The sequence below is a fragment of the Phyllostomus hastatus genome, unplaced genomic scaffold (genome assembly GCF_019186645.2).
Source record: "Phyllostomus hastatus isolate PE091 unplaced genomic scaffold, TTU_PhHast_1.1 phas_contig_38, whole genome shotgun sequence".
Lineage (NCBI taxonomy): Eukaryota > Metazoa > Chordata > Mammalia > Chiroptera > Phyllostomidae > Phyllostomus > Phyllostomus hastatus.
Window position 1 is genome coordinate 23747522 of NW_025333869.1, and position 25412 is coordinate 23772933.

General features: G+C 38.1%; 1 protein-coding gene across 5 annotated transcripts in view; it reads right to left on the reverse strand.

Moving 5' to 3' along the window:
* Nucleotides 1-86: 86 nt before the first annotated feature.
* FAM149B1 (family with sequence similarity 149 member B1) overlaps nt 87-25412 on the reverse strand; it is a 59559-nt gene continuing 34233 nt past the window's right edge. For 3 of the 5 annotated variants that reach the window (XM_045841843.1, XM_045841844.1, XM_045841845.1), the window contains 8 exons: nt 25091-25258; nt 22057-22244; nt 11419-11543; nt 9728-9834; nt 7300-7524; nt 5556-5679; nt 5212-5337; nt 87-1298 (listed from right to left, as the gene is read on the reverse strand). In XM_045841843.1, coding sequence (XP_045697799.1) covers nt 1032-1298; nt 5212-5337; nt 5556-5679; nt 7300-7524; nt 9728-9834; nt 11419-11543; nt 22057-22244; nt 25091-25258 — 1330 coding nt within the window. In that variant the 3' untranslated portion in view covers nt 87-1031. Of the gene's footprint in view, nt 1299-2420; nt 2497-5211; nt 5338-5555; nt 5680-7299; nt 7525-9727; nt 9835-11418; nt 11544-22056; nt 22245-25090; nt 25259-25412 lie in introns of all 5 variants that reach the window. The other 2 variants (XM_045841846.1, XM_045841847.1) reach the window with 2 other exon arrangements.

Sequence of the window (25412 nt, forward strand, 5' to 3'; positions counted from 1 at the left end):
TATGTATCATAATTTATCAGATAAGCAAGTACATGACATGTTTTCAGTTTGTGGACTATACACAGATTAAAAAATATACTCTTTAATTGTATTAAAATATAATTTAATGCAGGTTGTTTGAAGCATCTGTCTTCATATGACAGTATTAGAACACTTTGATATAATACAAAATTATCCCATCTTATGGTCACTTGAATTTATCCCTCTGAAGATTAACAATAAGGTCTAAAACTGGTATGATCATTAAAGTTAAAGTTGAATGAAATTTAAATAAAATAAAGCCATAGTTCAAGCCGTTGCTGCATTCATGGGTGCACTCAGGAGAAGGTCTGGGGTAAAATTAGAAGAATGTCTAAGTTCTCTGCTTCTGCTCTTAGAATATGTTTATGCTGGAATAATCACCATCTGAAATTTTAAGGAATTGCATCTTTCTGGCTCACTAATAGATTCTATAAATTTGTAAACTGACTTCTAGAGCTGAAGGAGAAAATCTGGCAAGTTGAATTTAATATATGAGAGAAATATGACCACTAAAGAAAAGCAGTATAACCTAATACCAGTCATTGTGAGGTTGAGCTGTCCTGTCTGAAAAAAGTAATATGCATTACGGTTTGTTACCTATGCTACTCTACACCAGTGTTTAACATTGACATTTTTAAGATACTCACCCCTTCTGTATCTGTCTGTGGGGCTGGGCATCTAACGAGAAAGCTTTAGGAATGACATCTGTTTGATGAGTTCAGATTTTTGACAGCCCTGTGTGCTAAAAATGACTTAAAACTGAGTACAACTCTCTGGAAATTAATATAAGCAGAAGTATTTCAAAGCCAGTGATGACTTAATGAATGTTATCAATAATTTGCTGGTTTTTGTGTGTGTACAGTCTTACAGAATCCTATAATAATTGAACTGTTTGTTCATTGTTAACAGACAACATGAGCAGTAACTTGGGAGTAATTATTCTTCTGTTATATCTTTCGGTACAAACTTTACTGTCTGTTGGAGTAGTTCAACTTAAAGCTGAAAGAAGACTAATTGGAGATAGAAACAGTACCCATGTAATCTTTGGCAGATACTCTTTTCTTAGCAATTGTACCAAAATAACTCTCCATGAAGATAGTTTCAAGTTGTCTCTTCCATACAAACTCTGCATCACAGGAACACTGGCTTATGAAATCTTCCCACGTGTTTGCTGCAGCCTGAAGCAGGTTCTTCCCATTTGCCCTATGGTCCCTGCCTGGTTCTAGAGACTGGCCCACTTCTGTTTTGAGACTTTGTAGACCCATGTGGTTGAGGACCTGTAAGATAAAGAGGATATCATAGAGTGACACATTAGTAGATACTAGATTTGGTAACCTCAAATTCATATCTGAGGGCTTTTTTTTTTTGCTCCAATAACCAGGTAGACTTTAAATTTGGAGACTGGGAATGAGTAGTAAAGTATATATTTGCCAAGGCAACAAAAACCTTGTGTATTTATGGAAAAATGTCTACATTAAGATATGAAAGCATAACCTAACTTTTAGAGAAGTTTTCACTAATTGAAAAAGAATAAAATGTTTCACTTAACTAAACTTTACACTAGTTACACGTGACCATGAGCATGTCTGAATTTAATAACTCAGCTCAGAGGCAGGATTGCTTTTCTGTGAAGACGGATCCAAGAAAATAATCCATTGAAAGCATTCAAAGACTACCATACTGCCACTAAGAACTGAATGAAGAGAATTCACTTAGACTACAGAGATCGTTCGGGGCAGATTACTTTTTAATGTACTTGATGATTTATTAACAGGAAACATACTAACTGCCCCACTTCTAAATTTCATCTATAACATAATGAGAATGAACTTAATGATTGTAAGAAGACTATTATAGGAAGAACAAAGACATTCTTAAATTTTCTCCCATCACTCATGGGAAAATAGAAGCTACACAATATAATGTAGAAACCAAAAAGTAAATGGGATAGGATCAAACTCGGCATATCTTGCCATTTTAGAATTGTTTTGTCTTATTAGCCTTGCAGGTTAACTGACCAAAGCAGTTTATTCTATCATAATATGGATTTTGCCTACATAACATTAATACAGTGTTTGAATGTTAATGAAAGTAATTTATTTGGCTAGATTTTTTTTAGATTAAAGAAAAAGTACTGTTCACCTTGCCAAAGTGGGGAGAGGTTAATTTACATAATGTAATGAAAACAGAAATCTGGCACTTTTTGGCTCTGAACAGTAGAGCTCTCCTTAATCTTTTTATTATATCCCATCTTCCAAAATGAATTTGAGGTGACTTGCAAAGATGTAGGAAAATGAAATATAAAAGCCAAGGGAAAGGAAAATAAGCATAGAATTTAAAAAAGACAAAGGTAGGGTCCTAACAGCCACACAGGGGCAGGACAGCAGTCTGGGCCCCACCTGTCCCTGCAGAGGCCCTCCCAGGTCGGGCCTGGTGAGGATACTCGGCTGTGCATGAATGACATTGTGTGTCCAGCTGAAAAAGAAAAGAGACACTTCTTACTATAATGCTATGTCTCCCAAAAGGCAGTATGTTAGCAGATTGATAGGGAAAACCTTCAAATTGGTCAACGTAAATGGCATTTGCCACTAATCCGAGGGACAAGTTGGCTGAGTGCACCCTCTTACATTCCAAGGGAGAAATCCCAAGCCAAAGGCCCACACAGCCATTTGTTAACATGTAAAAATTGTAAGTTCTACAGCTTTATTAATATGCCTTTAAGAAAATCTTAGCATTTATACATCTGTATGGTTTCATATTCCTAAATATAATTGGCTGCCAGGGGAATTTAATGCAATTTCTGTTGCCTGCTGACTGTTTAAAACAATGAACAGCATTTTCAGCCACATTGAAACATCCATGACTTTTGTACTTGAAATACAATATGAAACATTTCAAAATTATAAAGATTTTAAGATCTAAAATATTAAAATGTTAAATACCAAAAAGTAAAAGCTATCCATGCCGTCTCACTGGCACTTCTGCAATAAAAAAATAGCCCTCAGTTCCATGTCAGAGCATTACAATCAAGAGATTTCAGGAAATTTTTTTTCCGTTTGAAGTCATATGTTTGGATCAGGGGTCAGCAAATTTATTCATAGAGGACCAGATAGTAAGTATTCTAGATTTTGTGGTATGCAGTGCTGTTGTTGGAACTACTCAGCTCTACAGTTATACTGGGAAAGCAGCCAGAGAAAACAGTACATGAATGAGCATGATGATTCTGCCCTAAGAAAACTTATTTTTTAATAAAAACAAGTAGTAAGCCAAATGGCCTATGAATGCTGACTCCCATTCTGGGTAAGACTACCAAGGAGCAGAGTGCTCGCCTGGCAGTGCCAGGCCCAGGACTCAGATCTAGTGCTTTTAGTTACACTGAGCTACTAGCTCATATCCCTTTTCATGACAGCAAATTGAGAAAGAAATGGCTAAGGTAAGAAATTTTTACTTTTGTTCTAAAACTATAAAAATAAACTTGAATTCTTTCATGTATTCACCTTACTCCTAAGGCAACCAAAAATCAAATGTTTGATATGAGAGAATCTAGATATAGAATATAATCAACACACTGCTTAACAAATGTTCTGGGTCAAATTATGAGAAGACATTTAATAAAGGTTCTCAAACTTTCTGAGGTTCACACTGAGTAAGAAACAGAAGTGCTCATGTTTCCCTTTTCCCTGTTTTGTTTCCCTGAGGCAAACAAGCCACCTCAGGTCTACTGGAGTAAATGGTGTCCCCCCAAAGTTTATATCTACCTGGGACCTGTGAATATGGCTTTATGTGGAAATAGTATCTATGTTCATATAATCAAGTTAGGATGAGGTCTGACTGGATTAGGGTGAGCCCTAAATCCAATGACTGGTATCTTTATAAGGGAAAATTGGGAGAAGGCTATGTGAAGACAAATCAGAGTGGTGCAGCTGCAAGACAAGAAACACCAGGGGTTGCTGGCAACCATCAAAAGCTAGGAGGAAGAGGCAAGAAAAGACTCGCCTAGAGTCTGAAGAGGGAATATGGTACTGCCGACACCTTGATTTTGGACTTCAGGCTCTGGAACAGAATAAATTTCTATTGCCACCCAGTTTGTGATCATTTGTTACGGCAGTTCTAAAAAATGAGTGTCCCATTCATTCATTCTCATTCTAGTGGAGGAAAGATTGTATGCTTCAATGTAGAGCCTAAGATGATGCTTCAGGCTCTAATAGTTCAAGGGTTTTGAGTTGGAATCAGAGGGCTGCAAACACCACTATCCTGGGAACATAGACTCTGTGGCCCCTCGTTCCTGGGTGCTAAGTGTGGCCCCAGTCACTTCCCCAAGCTCAACAAGCCCTCTTACCACAAAGCAGATGAGGAGGGGCCAAGCAAGCATACCACTGGGCAAGGTCAGGGCACGACCGCTAGTCGCCCAATTACTTAAAAGTAAAGGGGCTAATAAATGTACATGGAATGATAAGGCACTGTTAGGCAGCTTAAACAACCAAAAATTCCTAAATCCCAAGTTGCCCATCTACCAGTCCACATCGTAATCTGACAGCACTATTGGTATAAACTCCATGAGAGCAGCAGTAGAAAATGAAGTTATGCTGACCAAATATGCACTGATGTTTTAACTTTTTTTTTTTTGCTTATTCTCAGAAATACCCAAACTTTAATTTTTTTTGGTTTTGTAATTCATACATAGGGCATTTGTGTCTGTGTGTTACATGCTGCTGAGTTGGCTGACTCCTGCTGACCCTGTGAGTGATGTCCACAATGTGCTGTCCTCAACAGCCCTGCTCAGCTCCTGTAGACACGTGCCTATGGCTTCTGTTACGGAGTCAACTCATCTCGTATTTGGTTTTCCTCTTTTCCTGCTGTCTTCTACTTTTCCTCAGGATTATTGTCTTTTCCAAAGAATCCTGCCTTCTCATGATGTGCCTGAAGGAGGACAGCTTCAGTTCTGTCATTTTGGCTTCTAGTGATGTTTCAGGCCTCATTAGCATTTTATAATACTTTATTGTACAAGTTAAAAGACTGGCAAGAGTCCAGTTAGAATTTCAACAAAATGTTCTTAAAACACTATTTTCATTGTTAGAATCTCAACTTTTATGCTTTGAGTTGATTGAGCTACTATGAGTCTTAAGTCTGCCAGACTAGTGTTTTTTTCCTTTTCCCCAACTATCAAGACCACAGAGGAAACATCACTACCAAAAATGACTGAGTTGTGTTGGGCCTGGAGAAAAAGTCAGGTAAAAGGAGCCTCTCCTGGGGCTGCTGATGATTAGGCTCATCCACCACTGCACTTTGAGCACGATTAGCATCACCGTGGGTTTTCTGTGGCAGAGACAAAATTACAGAAACAATTAAAACAATTTGCTATGTGTGCCCTACATGAACCCTACCAAGCCAAGCACCTCCAGTTCCATTGCCATTGAATAGAATTCAGTATTGCTTTAGACAAAATCTGGTATAAATTATAAGGCCAGAGTCTAGGTCCTACGGAATTACTGTCCATGCGGTTTTATAAGCACATGGAAAGGGAACAGACATACCGTTTGCCTTTGTGGCCCCACAGTGCTCAGGTGTTCCACTTCGGCTGTGCCAATGGGTGGCAGCAGATTATTTCGGCTCAGGGGCATTGGTGAGGGAGAAGAAAGGGAGTCAGCCACCACTTGGCTGCAGGTCAAGCAGTGAACACCAAGACATGAAAACATAAAGTTAGAACAACGCAAGCAAACTGATGAATTTAATGTTATACACAGAAAACTTTAACCTGTTTTAAGTTTTTAAGTAAAGAGATCTCATTGAAAGGACTGTGGGTTTTTTCATAGTATTTTATGATTTTTCTTGAAACTATCCTAAACACAGCAGAAGTTGAGCCTTTCTCTTACAGAACTTTGGAATAAAAGTTTGCTCTGCTCTAGCTGGTGTGACTCAGTGGATTGAGTGCTAGCTTGCAAACCAAAAGGTCATCAGTTCAATTCCCAGTCAGAGCACATGCCTGGGTTGTGGGCTGGGGCCCCAGTTAGGGGCATGCAAGAGGCAACCAATACATGTATCTCTTGCACGTCAATGTTTCTCTTCCTCTCTTCCTTCCCCTCTCTAAATAAAGTCTGTAAAAAAACCTTTTCCCCTTATCTGCTGTTGCACTTCTCTACCAATAATGGATTTGTAATTTCACATCTGATGGAATTCACTGTTCTGATTATCCTTTTCACTAATAACTATAATTCCCAGGAAAGGCCCTACACTCCCCTTTTCTGCCATGGAGTTTGGAGCAGTTGGCTGTGTTACTCATACCCAAGACGGTAATTGAAACTGAGTGATACTTTCATGTCCATGAAAAAACAAAGCAACTTCTTTTTTCACTTTGAAAAAATGCACTGTCAGAAGGGATGAGAGATTAATTATACATCAAGACCACTCCTAAATGAATGAATCTATAGCTATATCAGCATGGAGACAGCCTCAGCAACATAATAAAATAGTGAGCAGGTGAGGTGAACCCCGGTGTCCTGACAAAGATTTTTGGTGGTTTTGGACATCTCTTTTAGTGAGTGTTAGGATAAATTATAATGAGAAATTGAAAAATAAAAATCAAGAAGTAACATGTTGGGAGATAAGTATAGTGATGTGCTTAATTTAGAAGCTGAATTAAAAACAGTTATGACACTATTTCATACCCTTGATCATCCTAGAAATCAACCATCCTACATTTTATGAATTAACTAAATAATTTAATTGTAAAAATCGGTGTTTTTTGCAAAATGAGGCTCAGTGTGTAGCAAATGAAAGGTGAGAAAAGGGGAGAGGATATGTGTAGAAGTGCCGAGGGGTATTTTTCCTGGAACATAAATCATAAGCAATGACTTCTCTAAGGTTTACGAACTTTTCATTGTCAGTGGAATAAGTAGTTCCCAGTGGTACAGAAAACACTAAAAGAGAATTAACTATTATTGTGGGATGAACTTCACTGAACATGTTCCCACTAGGGAAAATAATAAAATACATATACCTTTTATTTCTTTGGTAAGCATCACTGAAGTATTTTAGCCAACATTTTATTTGTAGAAATAGAAATCTTCAGCTAAATCAACAGGAAAATCCAGTGTCTGTGTTCACATTTAAACCAATTTTTTTCTGTAGTGGATGGATTTGAACCAGTGTGCAATCCATCATAAGAATACATGATGATTAGTTTCTAGACATGTATTTCAACATTATATTTAAATTAATTACATAAAATTCTTAATGAGTTTTACCACAATTTCCAGAAATTCTGCTTTTGAAACCTACACTCGGGATCCTCTGAGGATTTCTTCCACAGGTCTTGGTGTTCCAGCTCGGGAATGGCTTGTGCTGATGGGATGCAGGGTTCGTGGTGGGGGGTTGCGCCTCCTGGCGGACTGCACTGTATATGACAGAGATGATGTACAAAGCTCTAGGGCTCGATTTGACCAATTTCGGGTCGAAAGGGTGGTACTGGACCCAGGCCTCATAAGTAGCTTGTCATCGAGATCTCTAGTGGCCAAAGAAACCCACAGTGAAATTGAGATTGCTCTGTACTGGGAGACACGACTCAAAGGGTGAAAAACAGACTATAAAACATTCAAGGGAGAAAAATGCAAAAGTGAAAACTAACCTAGTTTCTGGAAGTTACATTATCTAGCTCAGGCATGAGAATGTGTTCTTAAAAGAAGGGCATCATTTCAGTCGTACACAGAATGGAGATTTGGGAAATAAATTCTTATTCACCTGCTATCACGGTCACTTCCTTCAGTTGCCAGTGAGGGCTAACCTGAAGGGTACCTCCTCTGAAGTGCTTCCTGAAAGTGTACCTCAGGGACTGATTTCTATCATATTCAAGGCGTTCTTTGGTGCTGAAAAATGTCACTGGAAAGACTTAGTTGAAAGGCAAATATTGCTACTTGGGAGCAGTGTGACTACCCCTGCAGAAATTAAAATGCCAAGCTAATTGGAACTTGCACGGGGAGCGGTTTGGGTTCCTTGGAAATCTGGGAGCAGGCAAAAGGTCCAGAGCCATGTGCTGCCAAGGGTAGTAGGACCACAGTAGATTCTTGTTTGCAGAAGCAACTGTGAAGTAGAACACTGATGTAAGTGCTCTGATAAATAAAATACTTTGCCCAAACAGTTCAGTAGCATAAACTCTGTCCTATAGACTCAGGTTTTTTGTTTTTTAAGCAGGTGAAAGGATGTTTGGCCCTATTGTAAGGCACGATGAGATGAAGGCAAAGTGAAACAATAAAGCTCTGCCACTTGCTCTTTGGCTTTCAGCAAATTCCTCAAAGTTTCAGGCCACACTGACACCCTCTAGTGCAAAGTGTGCTTGGGTGTTGGGAGGACTTGGAAGGGAAAGTGCCCATCAAGGAACAGGGATACGTCTTGAGCATTACAAGAGATGTTCTGGTCTTCCTGCTTCCCTGACCATTCACGCAGGCATTTTCTTTACATGCCCTGCTTTCATAACTCTAAATTTGATTATCGCCTCTAGCCAGGGGACTTCTAGATCAACTGCCAAATATGACCTCTTGCATATTTTCCCACAACATGGCCCATCATCGTAAACTCAACACATCCCAAACCAGACTTACCTTCTTCCCAAACAAGCTTCCCTTGAGTTTGAAATTCAAGAGTTGACTGTGATTCTTCTATTTTTATAGAATTTGATTTCTTTTGTAAGCTCCTATTGTATTTCATTTCTTTCTCATCCTTTGCTACAACTTGAGTGCAGACAGACCATTAGTGGCACATGTTTGAACTCCTACATTAGATTCCTAACCTACATTTCCTACATTTCAATCTAATATATGTTCTACTGTTGTGAATCTTTTAAATTCCTTATTTAAATATATGTAATCCCCAACTGAAACTCATACATTGCTGGTTGGGAGTATAAAACGGTACAATTACTTTGGGAAATTGTATGGCAGTTTCATTTCTAGATACTAACCCAAGAAAAATGAGAACATAGGTCCACAAAAAAGACTTGTGCAGAAATATTTATAGCGTTTTTACGTATCACAGCCCCAACTTGGAAACAGCCCAAGTGTTCACTAACAGAAGAATGGATTAACAAATTGTATACTCTTAGAATAGAATACTGCTTGGCAATAAAGGAGACAGTAACATGCAGTAACATGGAGGGATCTCAAAAACATGGCATTCAGTACTCTCACAGAATGGAATACTGTTTGGCAATAAAAATTCAAGATCATCAATAATCTTTGGCCAGAAGCATTCAAGTTCTGACCTGTCTCCTACTGTAGCAGAAATGATCTTTCTGTTCTAAGTACTGTATTTTACCATCTCCAAATCTCCTCCCACATCATTTCTCCTACCTAGAATAGTTTTACTGCTTTTCTCTGCTTTCCAAATTCCCATCGTTCAAGGACAAGTTCAAAATCTAAACTTATCTGCCAAAATGTCTTCCTTCTTTGGGTCTATCATAGCACTCACTCTGGGTACCACACACTTGGCACTCGGTCACAAAAATGCCCTATTTCGTTAGGTCTTTCTCACTCATGTGTGTCTTCTCTTTCTAATTATCCGCTCCTTGAGGGTGGTGACAGTTTCCCTTAGATGTTTTTACTCCCAAGATATCTGATTGCTTGGTAGCAATACATACATGTTGATTGATTGACTTTCCTTTTATTTCTCAGTGATCTACTTAAATTCTATATTATTAGAATTTTATACTCCTTACAGGATTTTGTCCATCAGGGAGAGATTTCTTGGCTGTAGAGGCATCCCATGAACCAGGAGACCGTTCACATTTGGCTGATGACCACTTGCTGCTTGACAGAGACTCATCTACATGTTAAAAGAAGATGTTGCTCATTACTGGTTGGTGAAGACACCTGCCTAGTTTCCCAACTCTGCCAAAAGTTGTTATTTCCAAATTAGGTTTTGTACACATTTTTGTCCTGTGCCTTAACTTTTGTAATATCTTGGCCAATAGCCTAGCTCGGCCCCAAGTTCACTGTTGAGATGGCAGAGTCAGTCCTTTCCTAAATGACAGCAGGTGGGGGAAGCCTGACCAACTTAAATGAAAGCACTTAGCAGCCACTGTCATAGGGGAGAGAGGACCTTTGTTATTATTGTGAGAAAAGAAAACACAAATATGGAACAGAATTTTAAAAATAAGGGTAAACGCTAATGTTATCTCTACCACCATCACACAGTCTTACACTCTACATGAACTAGTTCTTTCTCCTTCACAACTCCTGGAGTAGTCACCTGTCAATGAGAACTGAAATTCTAAAGACTTTATTAGAAGGATTTAATCTAAGTTGGACTGACATTAGGACCTCAGAGTCCTGTTTCTTTGCTCTCAGGTCATTGTTTTGGTCATTTCCTTTGCCGTTCACTTTCCTCCCATTTTCTCTCAAGAATGTGTGGATTAACACTTCTTTCTTTATCTCATTAGCCAGAACCATTCAAGTTAACGGATCAGGACTTAGGTTTCCTAAACCATAGCCAAACCAGTTCTACATGGAGAAGTATTTTATTACTATACAAGGAACATTAGTTCACCTGGTTCATCCTTTGATGTGATAAAGTATTAATTGAGCCTTGCTGGTTTTATTTTTAAGTAACACTTTTCTAAACCCAGCTGTACAATATCTGCTTAGTATACCAGCAAAGCGAATACTAGAGCTGGTAGTAAAATCCAGGGTTGATGAGCTTGGCCCAAGCATTAGACTCCTTTTTCTCTTTTCTTTTTTCCCCTCCCCACTACTCCCTCCTTCCCCCAACTCTTTTGCTACAGGCAACAGTGGAAAATTATCATATAGTAACTGCTACTATATAATCGTTACACAGTGATGAGACCAGGATGAGCCTCAGCAGGCTCATCAACCTCCTGCAAAAAATGGCCATATTTATGTTTGTCCATAGACATAATTGAGACCACTTCTCTCTGGTTTGCCTTTTATAGCTGTGTTGAGTACTAGACACAAAAAAGCAAAAAATTAAAAATATTAAAAACAAAAACCAGGTAGGCAGTGACCAAAAAAAAAGGGGGCGGGGGAGGGATTCCAAAGATATTCAAAGGACAGAATGTTAAGGACTTAAAATATCTGATAGCTAGTCCCTGTTTTCATCATATTCTTCATTCTTCCTAGAACAGTTAAGCTGACCATATAGTTGCTTCTAGATTACACAGTTAATACATACCTTTTCAAATAGCTGACTGAGAATAAGTTAACCCTAATTTGCTATTAATTTTTCAAACAAATTGAATTTGTCAATACATAGAATCACTGGCTTATAGTGATAAACACATAACTACTGAAAAAAATGAGTCATAAATAATACATTTAATACAAATAACTCAGAGCAAACTTTTGATAAGAATAATCTGAGGCTCTACAGTGTATTCCTCTGGGGGCTTACCAGATTTGAGGTCATCGACAGCACCTTAGACTGTGGCACTCGAGGTAAGACCAAAGGTTGTGGTTCACTTAGCACACAGGGGCTTTCCGAAGCCGATCTGGTGATTGCAACATTACTCTCATCATCTGAGCAAAAAAATGGAATTATTATCTGTGGATATCTCCAGACCCACTGCAACAGTACTGTGAAAAGAAATCTTCCCTGAGAATTCATTCTCAAGCTAGATTTCACTCATCTTTGTAGCCCAATTTTTTTACCACCTGCATGGTTCCAAAAAAATCCTCAAAGAATTCCGTTTAAGGAAGTTTCCCAGGCTTCAGTGCCTATTGGTACCTGGCTGAAGGGAAAGCAAATACAGTGGCACCTCGGTACCCATAGTTAATTCGTTCTGGAACTTGTGACGAGCACCAAAACCCACAAGTACCAAACGATGAAGCATTTTCTCTTGCGAGGTGTTGTTGCCACTCATGCAAATTCTGGAAAATGCAATGAGTCCTGAGCAAGCAGCTGAGTGCTGAAACTTTTTGTCATCAAAATATGACAAGTACAGGGTTTGAGGAGTTCTGAAGCTGACAAGTACTGAGGTGCAAGTCTCTAGAGCAAAAAAAGAAAAGAAAATCTCTAAAGCAAAGCTATGCAACAGAATATTTGCCGCCGATGGGAATGTTCTACATATGCACTAACATAGTGGTCTCTAACCACAGGTAGTAATGGAAAACTTTAACATTTGGTTAGTGTGAGGAACAGAATTTTAAATCTAATTGTAATTAAAATTTAAATAGCCACATGTGACTAGTGACTACTAACACTAGAGAAAGCTTCACCCCATTAATCCAGGCCTCAAAGAATTTCCACACATAAAGCTACAAGATTAAAACTCACTGTTAAAAATCACAACTCACAAGGACACAAAACATCTTGAGGAAAAGCAAGCAAAAACAACATAATCAGGTCAGCAAAGACTTAAGAAATTGAGATTATCAAGTTCAAAATGTAAGAGGTGAAGCAATTGAAAAAATATGAGTAAAGAGTAAGACATAAAAATAACCAAGCAGATTTGTAAAATAAAATGAAATTACGAGAACTAAAATTACTAAAAAACCAAAAAAACCCTCAACAGAGACAACAGCAGATTAGATCCTGCTGAAGACAGACTTAGTGAACTAGAAGAAGAAAACTTGAAATCCTGAATTCAGTCCAAAGCAAAGGAGGTGGAAAATATGAACTGTACACTGAGGGGCAAATTTTACTATATGTAAATTATACCTCAACTTAAAAAATGAAGATGTAAAACCACAATGAAACACACCTTTATACATCAACAAAAAATTAAAGTTGATCAAAAACTATTGATAAGATTGTAAGCACAGGAACTCGAGTACTCTTGGTGGATATACATAACTGGTACTATCACTTTGGACACTTTGGTGATATCTAGTGAAGTTGAAGATGCATTTCCATATGAGCCAGCAACATCCTTGGTGTATACCCTGGAGGAGCTCTTGCACATATACCAGGAGGAATGTTCAAGAATGTTCATAGCTTCATGGATCATAATTACAAACACTGGATTTTGGTGGGCTTTAGCACTTTTCACCATCAAATTTGGCTTAGAAACTGAATTCAAGATGAGAGATTATGTTTCTGAGTAAAACTAGTATCAGTTCTTGGTGGTCATTGGTTCTAAATCACACCCATGATCACTCTGTTTACTACTGTTTCATTCTGAGGAGGTATACCTGTCCTCAACAAATACATCCATGAGGCTTGTTTCCCCACTAGCAAATCAGACTTAAAATAATTTTAAAATAAATAATAAATATTCTTTCATAATTTATATTTTAATACTGGCTAATAATATTAATTAATTAATATTAAAATTAAATATTAAATTAATATTAAAATTAATATTGACTGAAAGTTAAAATGATGGTAAAAATACCAAGTTATAAAAATGAACAAATAGTTACATTTACTCAGTTTTATACACTTTTGGTTTAGAGTTGACACCTCCAAATATGACAAATTGCCATGTGGCCCTACTGTATATATGACTAGCATGCAGTTTGGCTTTTCTTTCTCACAGAGAGGCAGAAAAAAACAATTCTCCAGTAGTAGGGATAGGTTTGTACCAGCACCTGCAGGTTGGTCCTATCAACAACTAACTGGTCCACTCCAAAGCCAAAAATGCAAGTATTCTTCCATATGGTATTTTTTAAAGTAATGATAATAGCCAACATTTATAGCACTCATAAATATTATAGGAACTACTCTATGAATTTCACATAATTCATTTATTTCTCAGATGACCACAGGAGGTAAATATTAGTAATATACTTGTTTTATAGGTAAAGAAATGGAGGCACAGCAAGGTTAAGCACCTTGTATAAGATACAAAGTTAGCATCAGAGCCAGTGGTTGAACACAGGTTGTCTGGTAACTGTGCTTATAACCTTTATGCCACATGGCTTCTCATGTGGCTAACAGTTTAGAGCAGGGGCTGGCAAACTATGGCCTATGGGCTAAATAGGACCCATTACCTGTTTAAAAAAAAATCATACTGTAGCAAAATATCTGTAACATAAAATTTAGTATTTTAACCATTTTAAAGTGTGCAGTTCATGGCATTAAGTGCATGCATTGTGTTGTATAACCATCACCACTAATTCCATGCCTTCTTTCACTCCAAAGGAAAACCCCATGCCCTTTACCATCACTTATTTTTGTAAATAAAGGTGTAAGAGTAGTTTGCTTATTCTAGTTGTATAGTACTCCATTGTATGAACGTATCACATTCTACTGCTGAGGGACATTTGGGTAGTTTTCCAATAGAAACTATCCAAAATGAAATACACAGAGGAAAAAAGTCCAAAAAATATCTGAGGGATCAGTGATCAAAATATACATGAGTAACCAGAGTCCTGAGGGGTGGTGAGGTTGGGGGCAGGGCAGACAAAATATCTGATGGCATAATGGCTAAAAACTTTCCACAAAACAATGAGCCCACAGATCCTAATAGCTCAACAAACTCCAAGCAGAAATAACATGAAGGAAATTACATCAAGGCACAGCATAATCAGATTGCTCAAAGCCAATGATAAAAAGAAAATCTTAAAAGCAACCAGAGGAAAAAGAGACATGTACACAGGAACAAAGAAAAGGACGACATCAGATTTCTTGTCACAAACAATACGCATGAGAAGACAGGGGAACAACATTCTTAAAGTACTGGGAGAAAAACTATCTACCTAGCCCTGGCTGGCGTAGCTCAGTAGATTGAGCTTGGGCTGCGAACCAAAGCATCATAGGTTTGATTCCCAGTCAGGGCACATGCCTGGGTTGCAGGCCACGGCCCCCAGCAACTACACATTGATGTCTCTCTCTCTTTCTTTCTCTCTCCCTCCCATCCCTCTCTAAAAATAAATAAATAAAATCTTAAAAAAGAAATTGTTTTCAAAATTATTTAAAAAACACAACTGTCTACCTAAAATTTCATTTCCTGTAAAATTATCTTGAAAAATATGAAAGCAAAATAAATTTTCATATCTACAAATGAAAGAATTAATCACTAACAGACTCACATACAAGAAATGTTAGAGGATATCCTTCAGGTTGGAAAAATTAAAACAATTTTTTACTGAAATAAAATTCACATAACAAAATTCACTGTTTTTTTTAAATAGATTTTATTGATCATGCAATTACAGTTGTTCCATTACCCCCCTTTAGTGCCCTCCACCCTGCCCCCCCACTTTCACCACCATTCCCCCATGCCTTGTTTGGTTCATGTCCATGGGTCGTGCATATAAGTTTCTACCTACCATTTATGCTACTTATTCCCTGTACCTTTTCTCCCATTCTCCCCTCTCTACCTCCCTGCCAATAACCCTCCATGTGATCTCCATTTCTGTGATTCTGTTCTTGTTCTAGTTATTTGCTTAGTTTAGGTTTGGTTGTTGGTAGTTGTGACTGTTATCATTTTACTGTTCATATTTTTGATCATCCTGTTTTTCTTTTTTTTTACTTTTTAAAATATATTTTATTGATTATGCTATTACAGTTGGCCCATTTCCCCCTTCTCTCCACCCTGTATACCCTCTCCTACCCACATCCCCCCCTTTAGTCATGACCATGTGTCATACTTATAAGTTCTTTGGCTTCTCCATTTCCTATACTATTCTTAACCTCCCCCTGTTTATTTTCTACCTACCGTATATGCTACTTATTCCCTGTACCTTTTCTCCTCTCTCCTCCTCCCACTCCCCTGTTGCTAACCCTCCATGTGATCTCTATTTCTGTGGTTCTGTGCCTGTTCTAGTTGTTTGCTTAGTTTCTTTTGGTTTTGCTTTAGGTGTGGTTGTTAATAATTGTGACTTTGCTGTCCTTTTACTATACATATTTTTTCTGTATCTTCTTTTCTTAGATAAGTCCCTTTAACATTTCATACAATAAGGGCTTAGTGATGATGAACTCCTTGAACTTGACCTTATCTGAGAAGCACTTTATCTGCCCTTCCATTCTAAATGAAAGCTTTGCTGGATAGAGTAATCTGGGATATAGGTCCTTGTCTTTCATGATTTGGAATGCTTCTTTCCAGCCCCTTCTTGCCTGCAAGGTCTCTTTTGAGAAATCAGCTAACAGTCTGATGGCCACTCCTTTGTAGGTTACTGTCCCCTTATCTCTTGCTGCTTCTAGGATTCTCTTCTTCATTTCCATCTTGGCTAATGTAATTATGATGTGCCTTGGTGTGTTTCTTCTTGGGTCCAACTTCTTTGGGGCTCTCTGAGCTTCCTGGACTTCTTGGAAGTATATTTCCTTTGCCAGAATGGGGAAGTTCTCCTTTATTATTTGTTCAGATACGTGTTCAATCTGTTGCTTTTCCTCTTCCCCTTCTGGTACCCCTATAATTCGGATGTTGGAATGTTTAAAGATGTCCTGGAGGTTCCTAAGCTTCTCGTTTTTTTTGAATTCTTATTTCTCCATTCTTTCCTGTTTGGTTGTTTTTTTTTTTTTTCCTTCTGGTCTACTCTATTGTTTTGAGTCCCAGTTTCCTTCCCATCACTATTGGTTCTCTGTGCATCTTCCTTCATCTCTTTTATGGTAACCTGCATTTTTCATGTAATTTGCGCCCCAAATCAACCAATTCTGTGAGCTTCCTGATCACCAGTGTTTTGAACTGTGCATCTGATATAATTGGCTATCTCTTGGTCGCTCAAAAGGATGAGTCCTGGGGCATTGATCAGTTCTTCTGTTTGAGACATGTCTCTCTGTCTCTCTCTCTCTTTTTTTTTCCCCCTGTCTGGTCACTCCTGTTACGGTGAGGGGCAGAGCCTTAGGTGTTCTCCTGGGCTGGGCACCCCAGTTGCTAGAATGTGACGTTGTATGTGGGGGCGGGGGAGGGAGGGAACAATGGTGGTAGCTCTGTTCTCCTGGGACCTCAGTCCCTTCTCTGGGATCCTGGGTTGCGTGCTCTGCCCTGCTCCACAATCGCTGCCTCACTGGGTCTGCCAGCTGCTGCTTGCCTACTCAGAGTCCACCTGCTGTGATCTTGCATGCCCCAGATGCCTTACGTGCTCCCAGTTGCCTTTTGGGCCCAGTTCTCCCTGTTCTCCACACGCTGTGACCCGTGCCTGGCTGCTCCTCTCTGCCCCTCCTACTGGTCTGGATGAACGGGTCTACTTCAACTTCTTGGCTGTCCGACTTCCATTCAGATAAATTCTCTGTCAGTTCTGGGTGTTATTCTGCCTCTAAATTGTTGTTCTAATCTTGGTTGTGCATGGAGGTATCGTGCATCCCCTTATGCCTCCATCTTGCCGGAAGTCTAAATTCACTGTTTTTAACCATTTTAAAGTATACAAGTGAGTTCTTTAACTTACATTCACAATGTGTGCAAATACCACCACTATCTAATTCAGAAAACTTCTATCACTCCAAAAGAAAGCCCATGTTCCCCAATCCCTCTTCCTCCATTCCTTGGCAACCACTAAACTATTTTCTGTCTCTGTGGACCTGCCTGGTCTGGACATTTCATCTGAATGAGATCATGCAATAACACAATATATGGCCCTTTGTGCCTGGCTGCTTTCACTTAGCGTACTTTTACATAGGTTCATGCTGTAGCAAGCATATTACTTAATTCCTTTTTATGGATGAGTAATACTCCATTGCATGGCCTGTTAGTTACTCAGGCTGCTACAACAAAACACCACAGACTGGGTGGCTTAAACAACAGAAATTCATTTTCTCACAGTTATGGACGCTAGCAGTCCAAGATCCAGGTGTTGTCAGGGTTGGTTTGTGGTGAGACCTCTCTTCCTGGCTGTAGGCAGCTGCCTTTTTGCTGTGTCCTTTTGTCCCCTCTTTTTCGTGCATGCATACAAGGAGTACTCATGTCTCTTCTTCCTCTTATAAGGATACCAACCTGATAGGATTAGGGCCCCATTCTTAAATACCACCCCAAAGGCCCTATCTCCTTCACATGCATGTGTGAAACACATTCACATTGGCGGTAAGGGTTTAACCATATGAATCTTTTTTAAAGAATTTATTTATTTATTTTTAGAGAGGGGAAAGGAAGGAGAAAGAGAGGGAGAGAAACATCAATGTGTGGTTGCCTCTCACTCACCCTGCACCAGGGAACCTAGCCTGCAACCCAGGCATGTGCCCTGACTGGGAATTGAACCAGTGAGCTTTGGTTAGCAGGCCGGCACTCAATCCACTAAGCCACACCAGCCAGGGTCAACATATGAATTTTGAGGAGGACATAATTCAGCCCATAATGCACAATTCACCAAATTTTCTTTATCCATTCATCAGTTGGTAGACATTTGGGTTGGTTCCCCTTTTTGATCATTATGAATAATGCTGCTATGAACATTCATGCACAGGCTTTTTGTGGGTATGTGTTTTTGATTCTTTCAGTTATATACCTTTGAGTGGAACTGCTGTGTCAAATGGTAATTTATATTTAGCCTTTTGAGGACCTGCCAAACTGTTTCCAATGCAGCAACAGCTACACCACTTTATATATTCACTAGCAGTGTGTGAAGGTTCCAATAATCTCCGCATTCTCACCAACACTTGTACTGTCCTTTAAAATATGTACATCCATCCATCGTAGCAGGTATGACATGGTATCTGATTTTGGTTTGGTTTTGATTGGCATTTCCCTAATGAATCATGAACTTGAATATCTTTTCATGTACTTACTGGTTATTTGTATATCTTCTTTGGAGAAATGTCAATTCAAGTTATTTGCCCATTTTTTAAATTGGGTTGTTTGTCCTTTTGTTGTTGAATTGTAGTTCTTTATATATTGTGGCTGCTAGATTCTTATGAGTTGTATAATTTGTGCTTATTTGCTGCCATTCTGTGGGTGATTTTCTCACTTTTCTTGATAATGTTTTTGAAACAAAAAGTTTATTATTCTGATTAAGTCCAATTTATCTATTTTTTTCATCATTTGTGGACTTGGTGTCATATCTAAGAATCCACTCCACACCAAGCAATGAACCTACAGATGCAAATAGCTCAACAAACTCCAAGCAGAAGCAACATGAAGAAAACTACAAGACATAAGCTCATGCCAATCATGAAGATATACTCTAATGTTTTCTTCTCAGAGTTATATAGTTGTAGTTCTTAAATGTGTGTCTTTTTTTTGCATTTTTAGTTGATATTTTGTATATGGTGTCAAGTAAGGTCCCAACTTCATTCTTTTCCATGTGGCTATCTAGTTGTTCCTATACCATTTATTGAGGAAACTATTCTTTTCCACATTGAATGATCTTCACACTCTTGTTGAAGATCAATTGGTCATAGATGTGTGGGTTTATTTCTGGACTTCTGAATGTATCCTATGCCAGTATCACACTGTTTCAAATTATTGTAGCTTTGTGTTAAGTTTTAAAATCAGGAAGTGTGACTCCTCCAACTTTGTTCCTTTTCAATATTGTTTTGTATATTCAGGGTACCTTGAATTTCCATATGAATTTCAGGATGAGCTTGTCCATTTCTGCAAAAAAAGGCAGTCAGAATTTTGATAAGGATTGTACTCAACCTGTAGATCTATTTTGGGGGTGTTGCCAGCTTAAATGATATTACGTCTTTCATCCACAAACACAGACATCTTTCCATTTCTTTAGGCCTTCTCTAATTTCTTTTAATAATGCTTTGTAGGTTTCAATGTATAACTCTTGTACTGCCTTTGTTAAGTTTATTCCTAAGTGTTTTATTCTTCTTGATGCTATTATAAATGAATTGTTTTCTTGATCTCCCTTTCAATTGTTCATTGACAGAGGCTGGAAGAAATTTGAGAAGCATGATGGAGAAGGCATAAATTACCTTGAACAGATTTAGTAGAAATCTGGATTTGGAGGATGCTGTAGGGGATGGCTCCAAAGGAAATGAGGAACATTCTATTAGAACGTGGAGGAAGGGAGATGTTTGTTATTTGGTGGCAGAAAGATTAGTGAAATGGTCTCCAGTAATGTGAAAATCTGAACTTGTAAGTGATGATCTTGGTTATATATAGCTAAAGAGATTTCCAGTCAAAGTGTTGAGGTTGAGGTCTGATTTTTTTCTTGCTGCTTATAATAAAACATAAGATGAGAATGATAAATTGAGGGAAAAACTATTAAACATAAGGAAACCAGGACCTGATGAATTTGGAAATTCTCAGTGTCTCTAGATGGCAAAAGACTCTAAATGAAAGAAGGCTGTCAGACCTCCACAATTCTACTGGTAGGAATCAGCCTGGTAAATCTACACTAGCTGCAAACATGTGCTACCTTTCATGAGAAAGATGACTCAGGGTGAAACCAAGAGCCCAGACAGTGGAGCAGAGGGCTGAGAGGATTATTTCCAGGCCTTGAAACTTAATGAAGGAACTCCCAATAATTTTCCCAATTGGATTTCAGAATTTCATATGGATCCCTTTTTACTCTCCATCCCCCTCCCCTGCTTTTTTAACTGGAATGTCTATAACTGTTATCCTTTCTCTGGCCCACTGTTATATGTTGGATATGGAGTCAGATTAACTTTTCTCTAGGAGTGAAATGGTTAGATTACATAGTTAGATGTTTACATACCTGCGTACCTAACCTTTAGTTTCACAGGTCTGTGGATGGAAATGAATTGTGCCCCAATAACTTATTTAATGTATTACATCCAAGAAGTTCATTCATGGAAGGACCTGATTTAGATGATAAGATGTTTGGACTTCTGATTTAGGATGACTCTCTTGGGAACCCTAGGAGGGAGATGAATGTATTTTGCATGTGGGAGCACATGAATCACTGGGGACCGGTGGGAGGATTGTAGTGGGAAGACTCCAAGGTGGCGCCCCTATGATGCTCACCTCTTGGTGTTCACACCTTTGTGTAATTCCCTCTCTTTGAATGTGGGCAGATGGGCAGGACCTGTGACTTTTTTCAGAATAATAGGTGATGGTAAAAGTGAAGGGAAGTCACTCCCATGATCATGTTATATTATATAAGCTTCTGTCTTGCTAGCACACTAGTTCTCAGTCTTGCCAGTTTTGAAGAAGAAAACTGTCATGACTACTATAAGAAACTGAAACTTTCCAAGAACACACAAAAGGAGAAGTGGATCCTTTTTTACTATAGTTGAGCCTCTGCATGAGAACCCAGCCCTGGCCAACACCTTGATTGCAGCCTTTTAAGATCCCAAGTAGAGGACTACCCAAGCCATTCCTGGACTTTTGACCCACAAATCTGTGAGATAATATATATTGTTTGAAGCTGCTAAGTTTGTGATAATTTTTTGTGCAACACAGAAAACCAACACAAACAATTCTTGGAAAGTTAAATAAACATTTAACCATATAATCCAACTATTCCACTTGTAGAAATTTACCTAAGAGAAAAGGAAATATATTTCCAAAAAATTCTTGTACACTAGTGTTCATAACATCTTTACATGTAACAGTCCAATGCTGAAAACAATACAAATGTCCATCAACCAATAAATGGATAAATACATTATATAAGGAACAATGGAATACTCGGCAATACAAGGAATAAATTATTGACACACACAAGGACATGGATGAATCTCAAAACGGTCAAAATGAGTGAAAGAACTGATAGAAGAGTAAATGCCATATGATTCCATTTATATAAAATTATGCAAAACAAGAAATCCATAGTGACAGAAAGATGAGCTGCCACTTGGGGATGGTGGGTCAGGCAAGGGCAGGAGAGAGGGATCACAAAGGTCATTTTGAGGTGATGGATATGTTCACTAGATTGGCTTTTTTATGGTTTCATGGGTTTATACACAGGTCAATTTATCAAATTGTATACCTTAAATATGTATGATTTATTTTATATCCATTATTCTTCAATAAAGCAGTTTAAAGATGTATTTGCCACTTACACATTTTATTGTCACAAATAATTATATTCAAAGAGAAAGTATAATCTCCATCTAGTCACCACAGACTAGCCCTTGTTACTCATCTACTCATTCTCAAACACTTTCTAAATATCTCTTAGTTTCTGTGGGAAATATAAATACTAGTCCTTTGCACTAATGAAGCATGTAGTCTAACTGGCTGGTCAGTGCTTGGAAATCATAAACAACTGTCTTTTTATATTGTTTCACAAAGATCCTTACCAGAAGCAAATCCCTCCCAGTGAGTACGTGTCAACTGCTCCATGCAGCTCAGGACCTTGCTCCACACGTCGTCAAACACGTGAGCAAGGACATCCTCTGTCATGCAGTAAAATGGAGCGATGGGCGGATACCCTAATTTCTGTTTCTCTGTAGCTGCTTCTGCTTTCTTTCCATGAAACCCCTCTTCCCTGTAACAGAAGCAAGATGGAAAGACTTCATGGTTATTCTTCACTGAATGCTCACCACTGTCCTTTGTTCTTAGGAGTGTGACTTGTGCCCCTGCCCCCACCCCTTGCCTAGCATATGTAGCACATGCTTTAAGCTATCCTATGAACAAAGGGAGACTGCAGAGGAGACTGCATTTCCATTATTACCCCTACCCCACCCCACTACTCTGCCAAAAATAGAACAAGAAAAATAAGACTGAGAATCATTGTGATTTTTTAGCTTTAAACAGATAAGCATTGCCAATTGAGTAACAAGCTGTGACAAGCATACAGAAATCATCTTTTTTTGTTATAATTGGATAATTTATTTTTTTAATGATTTTATTTATTTATTTTTATAGAGGGGGGAAGGGAGGGAGAGAGGGAGAAAAACTTCGATTGGTTGTCTCTTGCATGTCCCCAACCAGGGATCTGGCCCACAACCCAGGCATGTGCCCTGACTGGGAATTGAACCAGTGAACTTTGGTTTGCAGGCCGGCACTTAACCAACTGAGCCACACCAACCAAGGCTGTAATTGGATAACATTTAGATTAATATTAATATCACACATTTAATGATGTGCACATTACTGTGATTATGCTCCATAATTATTTAAGGCAACGATTCATTAGAAAAACAGTTAACATAGATTATTAAAATACTTTTACTAATCCAAATAAACACTTGCCAATTGGCTGGAAATGAAAAAGAGGGAAACCCAACAGCACAGGAATCTACTCTGAGGCTCTTCTGGAGACTGTGTATCTGTAACTCCGAAACTCCCAGGTAGCCAGGTCTCTCTTCTCTGGCAGAGAGTACCAATAGCCCCACAATTCTGGGGGTGCGGTGGGGGGAACTAGCTGATGTGCTTACTATGACAGATGTATTCTAAACTAAGACAAAGCCAATTGTGGAACTGGCTTGGGGTAGGGAGAAAGATCTCTCAGCTTCTGTCTACAGTGACAGTTACCCCCGGGGCAGCAGAGGTCTCAGAACTAAACAGAAAACTGTTGGTGGAAAGAAGGGTGCCAGGAGATTTATGCAGGGCAATCAAAGCTCCTTTCCCAAGGAGAACATTTGGGGAAGGAAGTCTAATTAGTATTAATTATATTTAAATTTATATTTCTTTTTAGAGGAGATAACACATTCGCATGATGAACAATTCAAATTGTAGAAATGTATTCATGCGGTGAAAAATAAGCCTCCTACATCTCTTCCCCCAACGCCCATTCCCCAAAGTAAACATTATACATCAGTCCAGAGAAATAGTTACATTATACACTATACTGCATGGTGTTCCTTTATTTAACAATGTATTTTGGCCATGGATCCCTATCAGTACACATAAATCTGCCTCTTTTAAAAAACAGCTGCAGAGTATTCCACTGGATATATCCAGTATGTGTAATGCATCTAACTAGCTGTTATCGATCAACCAACTTTTTGCTCTTAGAGTCAATGCTGTAATTAATATCCTTGTACTTAGTTCTTTAGCTACATGGGTATTATATCTGCAGGGTGAATTCCTATAAATAGGATTATTATGTCAAAGGACCTATGCATTTCAATTTGAAAGATATTGCCTACTCTCCTCTAAAGAGATAGTGTAATTCTTCAGTTATAAAACAACATGTCTGTTTTCCCATTCAAGTAATTATCACACTACTTTTATTCCCTGCCTTATTGTCTGACAGATAAAATAGTATCTTATTATAGTATTAATTTGAATCCCCACTTGTGAATGAGACAATTTCATTTCATATATGGATTGGGCAAAAGTAGGTTTATAGTTGGGAGCACGTGAAACAGTTTATTCTTGTATTATTTATTAATTACTGTATCATTTTCCATGTGAACAACTTTAAATCTACTTCTGTCTCACCTTGTGTTTAAAGGCCATTTTCTTTTTATGTGAACTAAAAATCTAATTATGTGAACTATAAATCTAATTCATGTTCTTTGCCTGTTTAGTCCTTAGTGTTTTTATTATTGATGTGTACACATTAAGGAAAGTAGTCTTTGTGTATGTGTGAACTGCATATGTTTTTCCAGTCTGTCACCTGTCGTTTGACTTTTTATAGTTATTTTAAAGAATTTTTAAATGACTTGTATATTCTGTGTTATGGTTAGGAAGACCTTACCTATTCCCAAATTATTTTTATGTTTTATTTTTTTGTTTATTGACTATTTTTTTTGAGAGAGAGACAGAAAGACAGAGACATCAATTTGTTGCTCCACCTGTTCATGCACTCATCAGTTGTTTCCGGTATGTGCCCCGACGGGGGATCTAACCCACAGCCTTGGTGTATCAGGATGATGCTCTAATCAACTGAGTACCCAGCCAGATCAAATTATTTTTTAAAAACAATCTTTCATAATTTATTTTTTCCCTAAACTTATATGATTTCACTTGTCACATTTAAATTTCTTGTATGTATGAAATTTATATTATGTAAAGAATAAATTAGGAACCTTATTTTTTCCAGACAGTTTATCTATGTTGCACCAAAATCATTTGCTGAACCTACTGTATAAAATTAATTAATTAATAGAAAAAAATTAATTCATCTAAAAATGTTTACTGTCAAGAAGAGGCAAATGATATATGCGGGAAGAAAAAACATAAGGAAGTCCAGTAGGTAGAAGTAATAGGGATTTATATCAACTAAGCACATGAACTCTGGATACCTGAGAAGTAATAGAAAAGTAGTAACAAAAAGTGACATAAATCTAATTACAGGTAATGTTGGTAGCATACTTTAGAAAAAGTAGATACTAATACATCAAAGAGGAGAGGAGTAAATAGCTTAAAAGACATATAACTTACATATCTGTGTGGTCAAATGCTAGATATTCCTCTATTATCCCTTCAGAGAGGATTATACAGTCTTCCTCTTCTTTTCCCATAGAACACAGGCTAGGGGGTTTGGCAATGGAAGATGCTTTATGAACATAAGGACTTGAAAAATGTAACTTCTTTCCCCTGATGCCAAATCTGGAAGAGAAAAAAGGCAAATAATAATTACGTACAACATAAACAGTTCTCACAGCAACTCAGTCACACAAGTTTTAGCTTCAAGTCCTTGTCCTGGCGACACCTTCCTGTACTACCATAAACCTTAATGCCTATGAATCCTCAGAACAGGAAG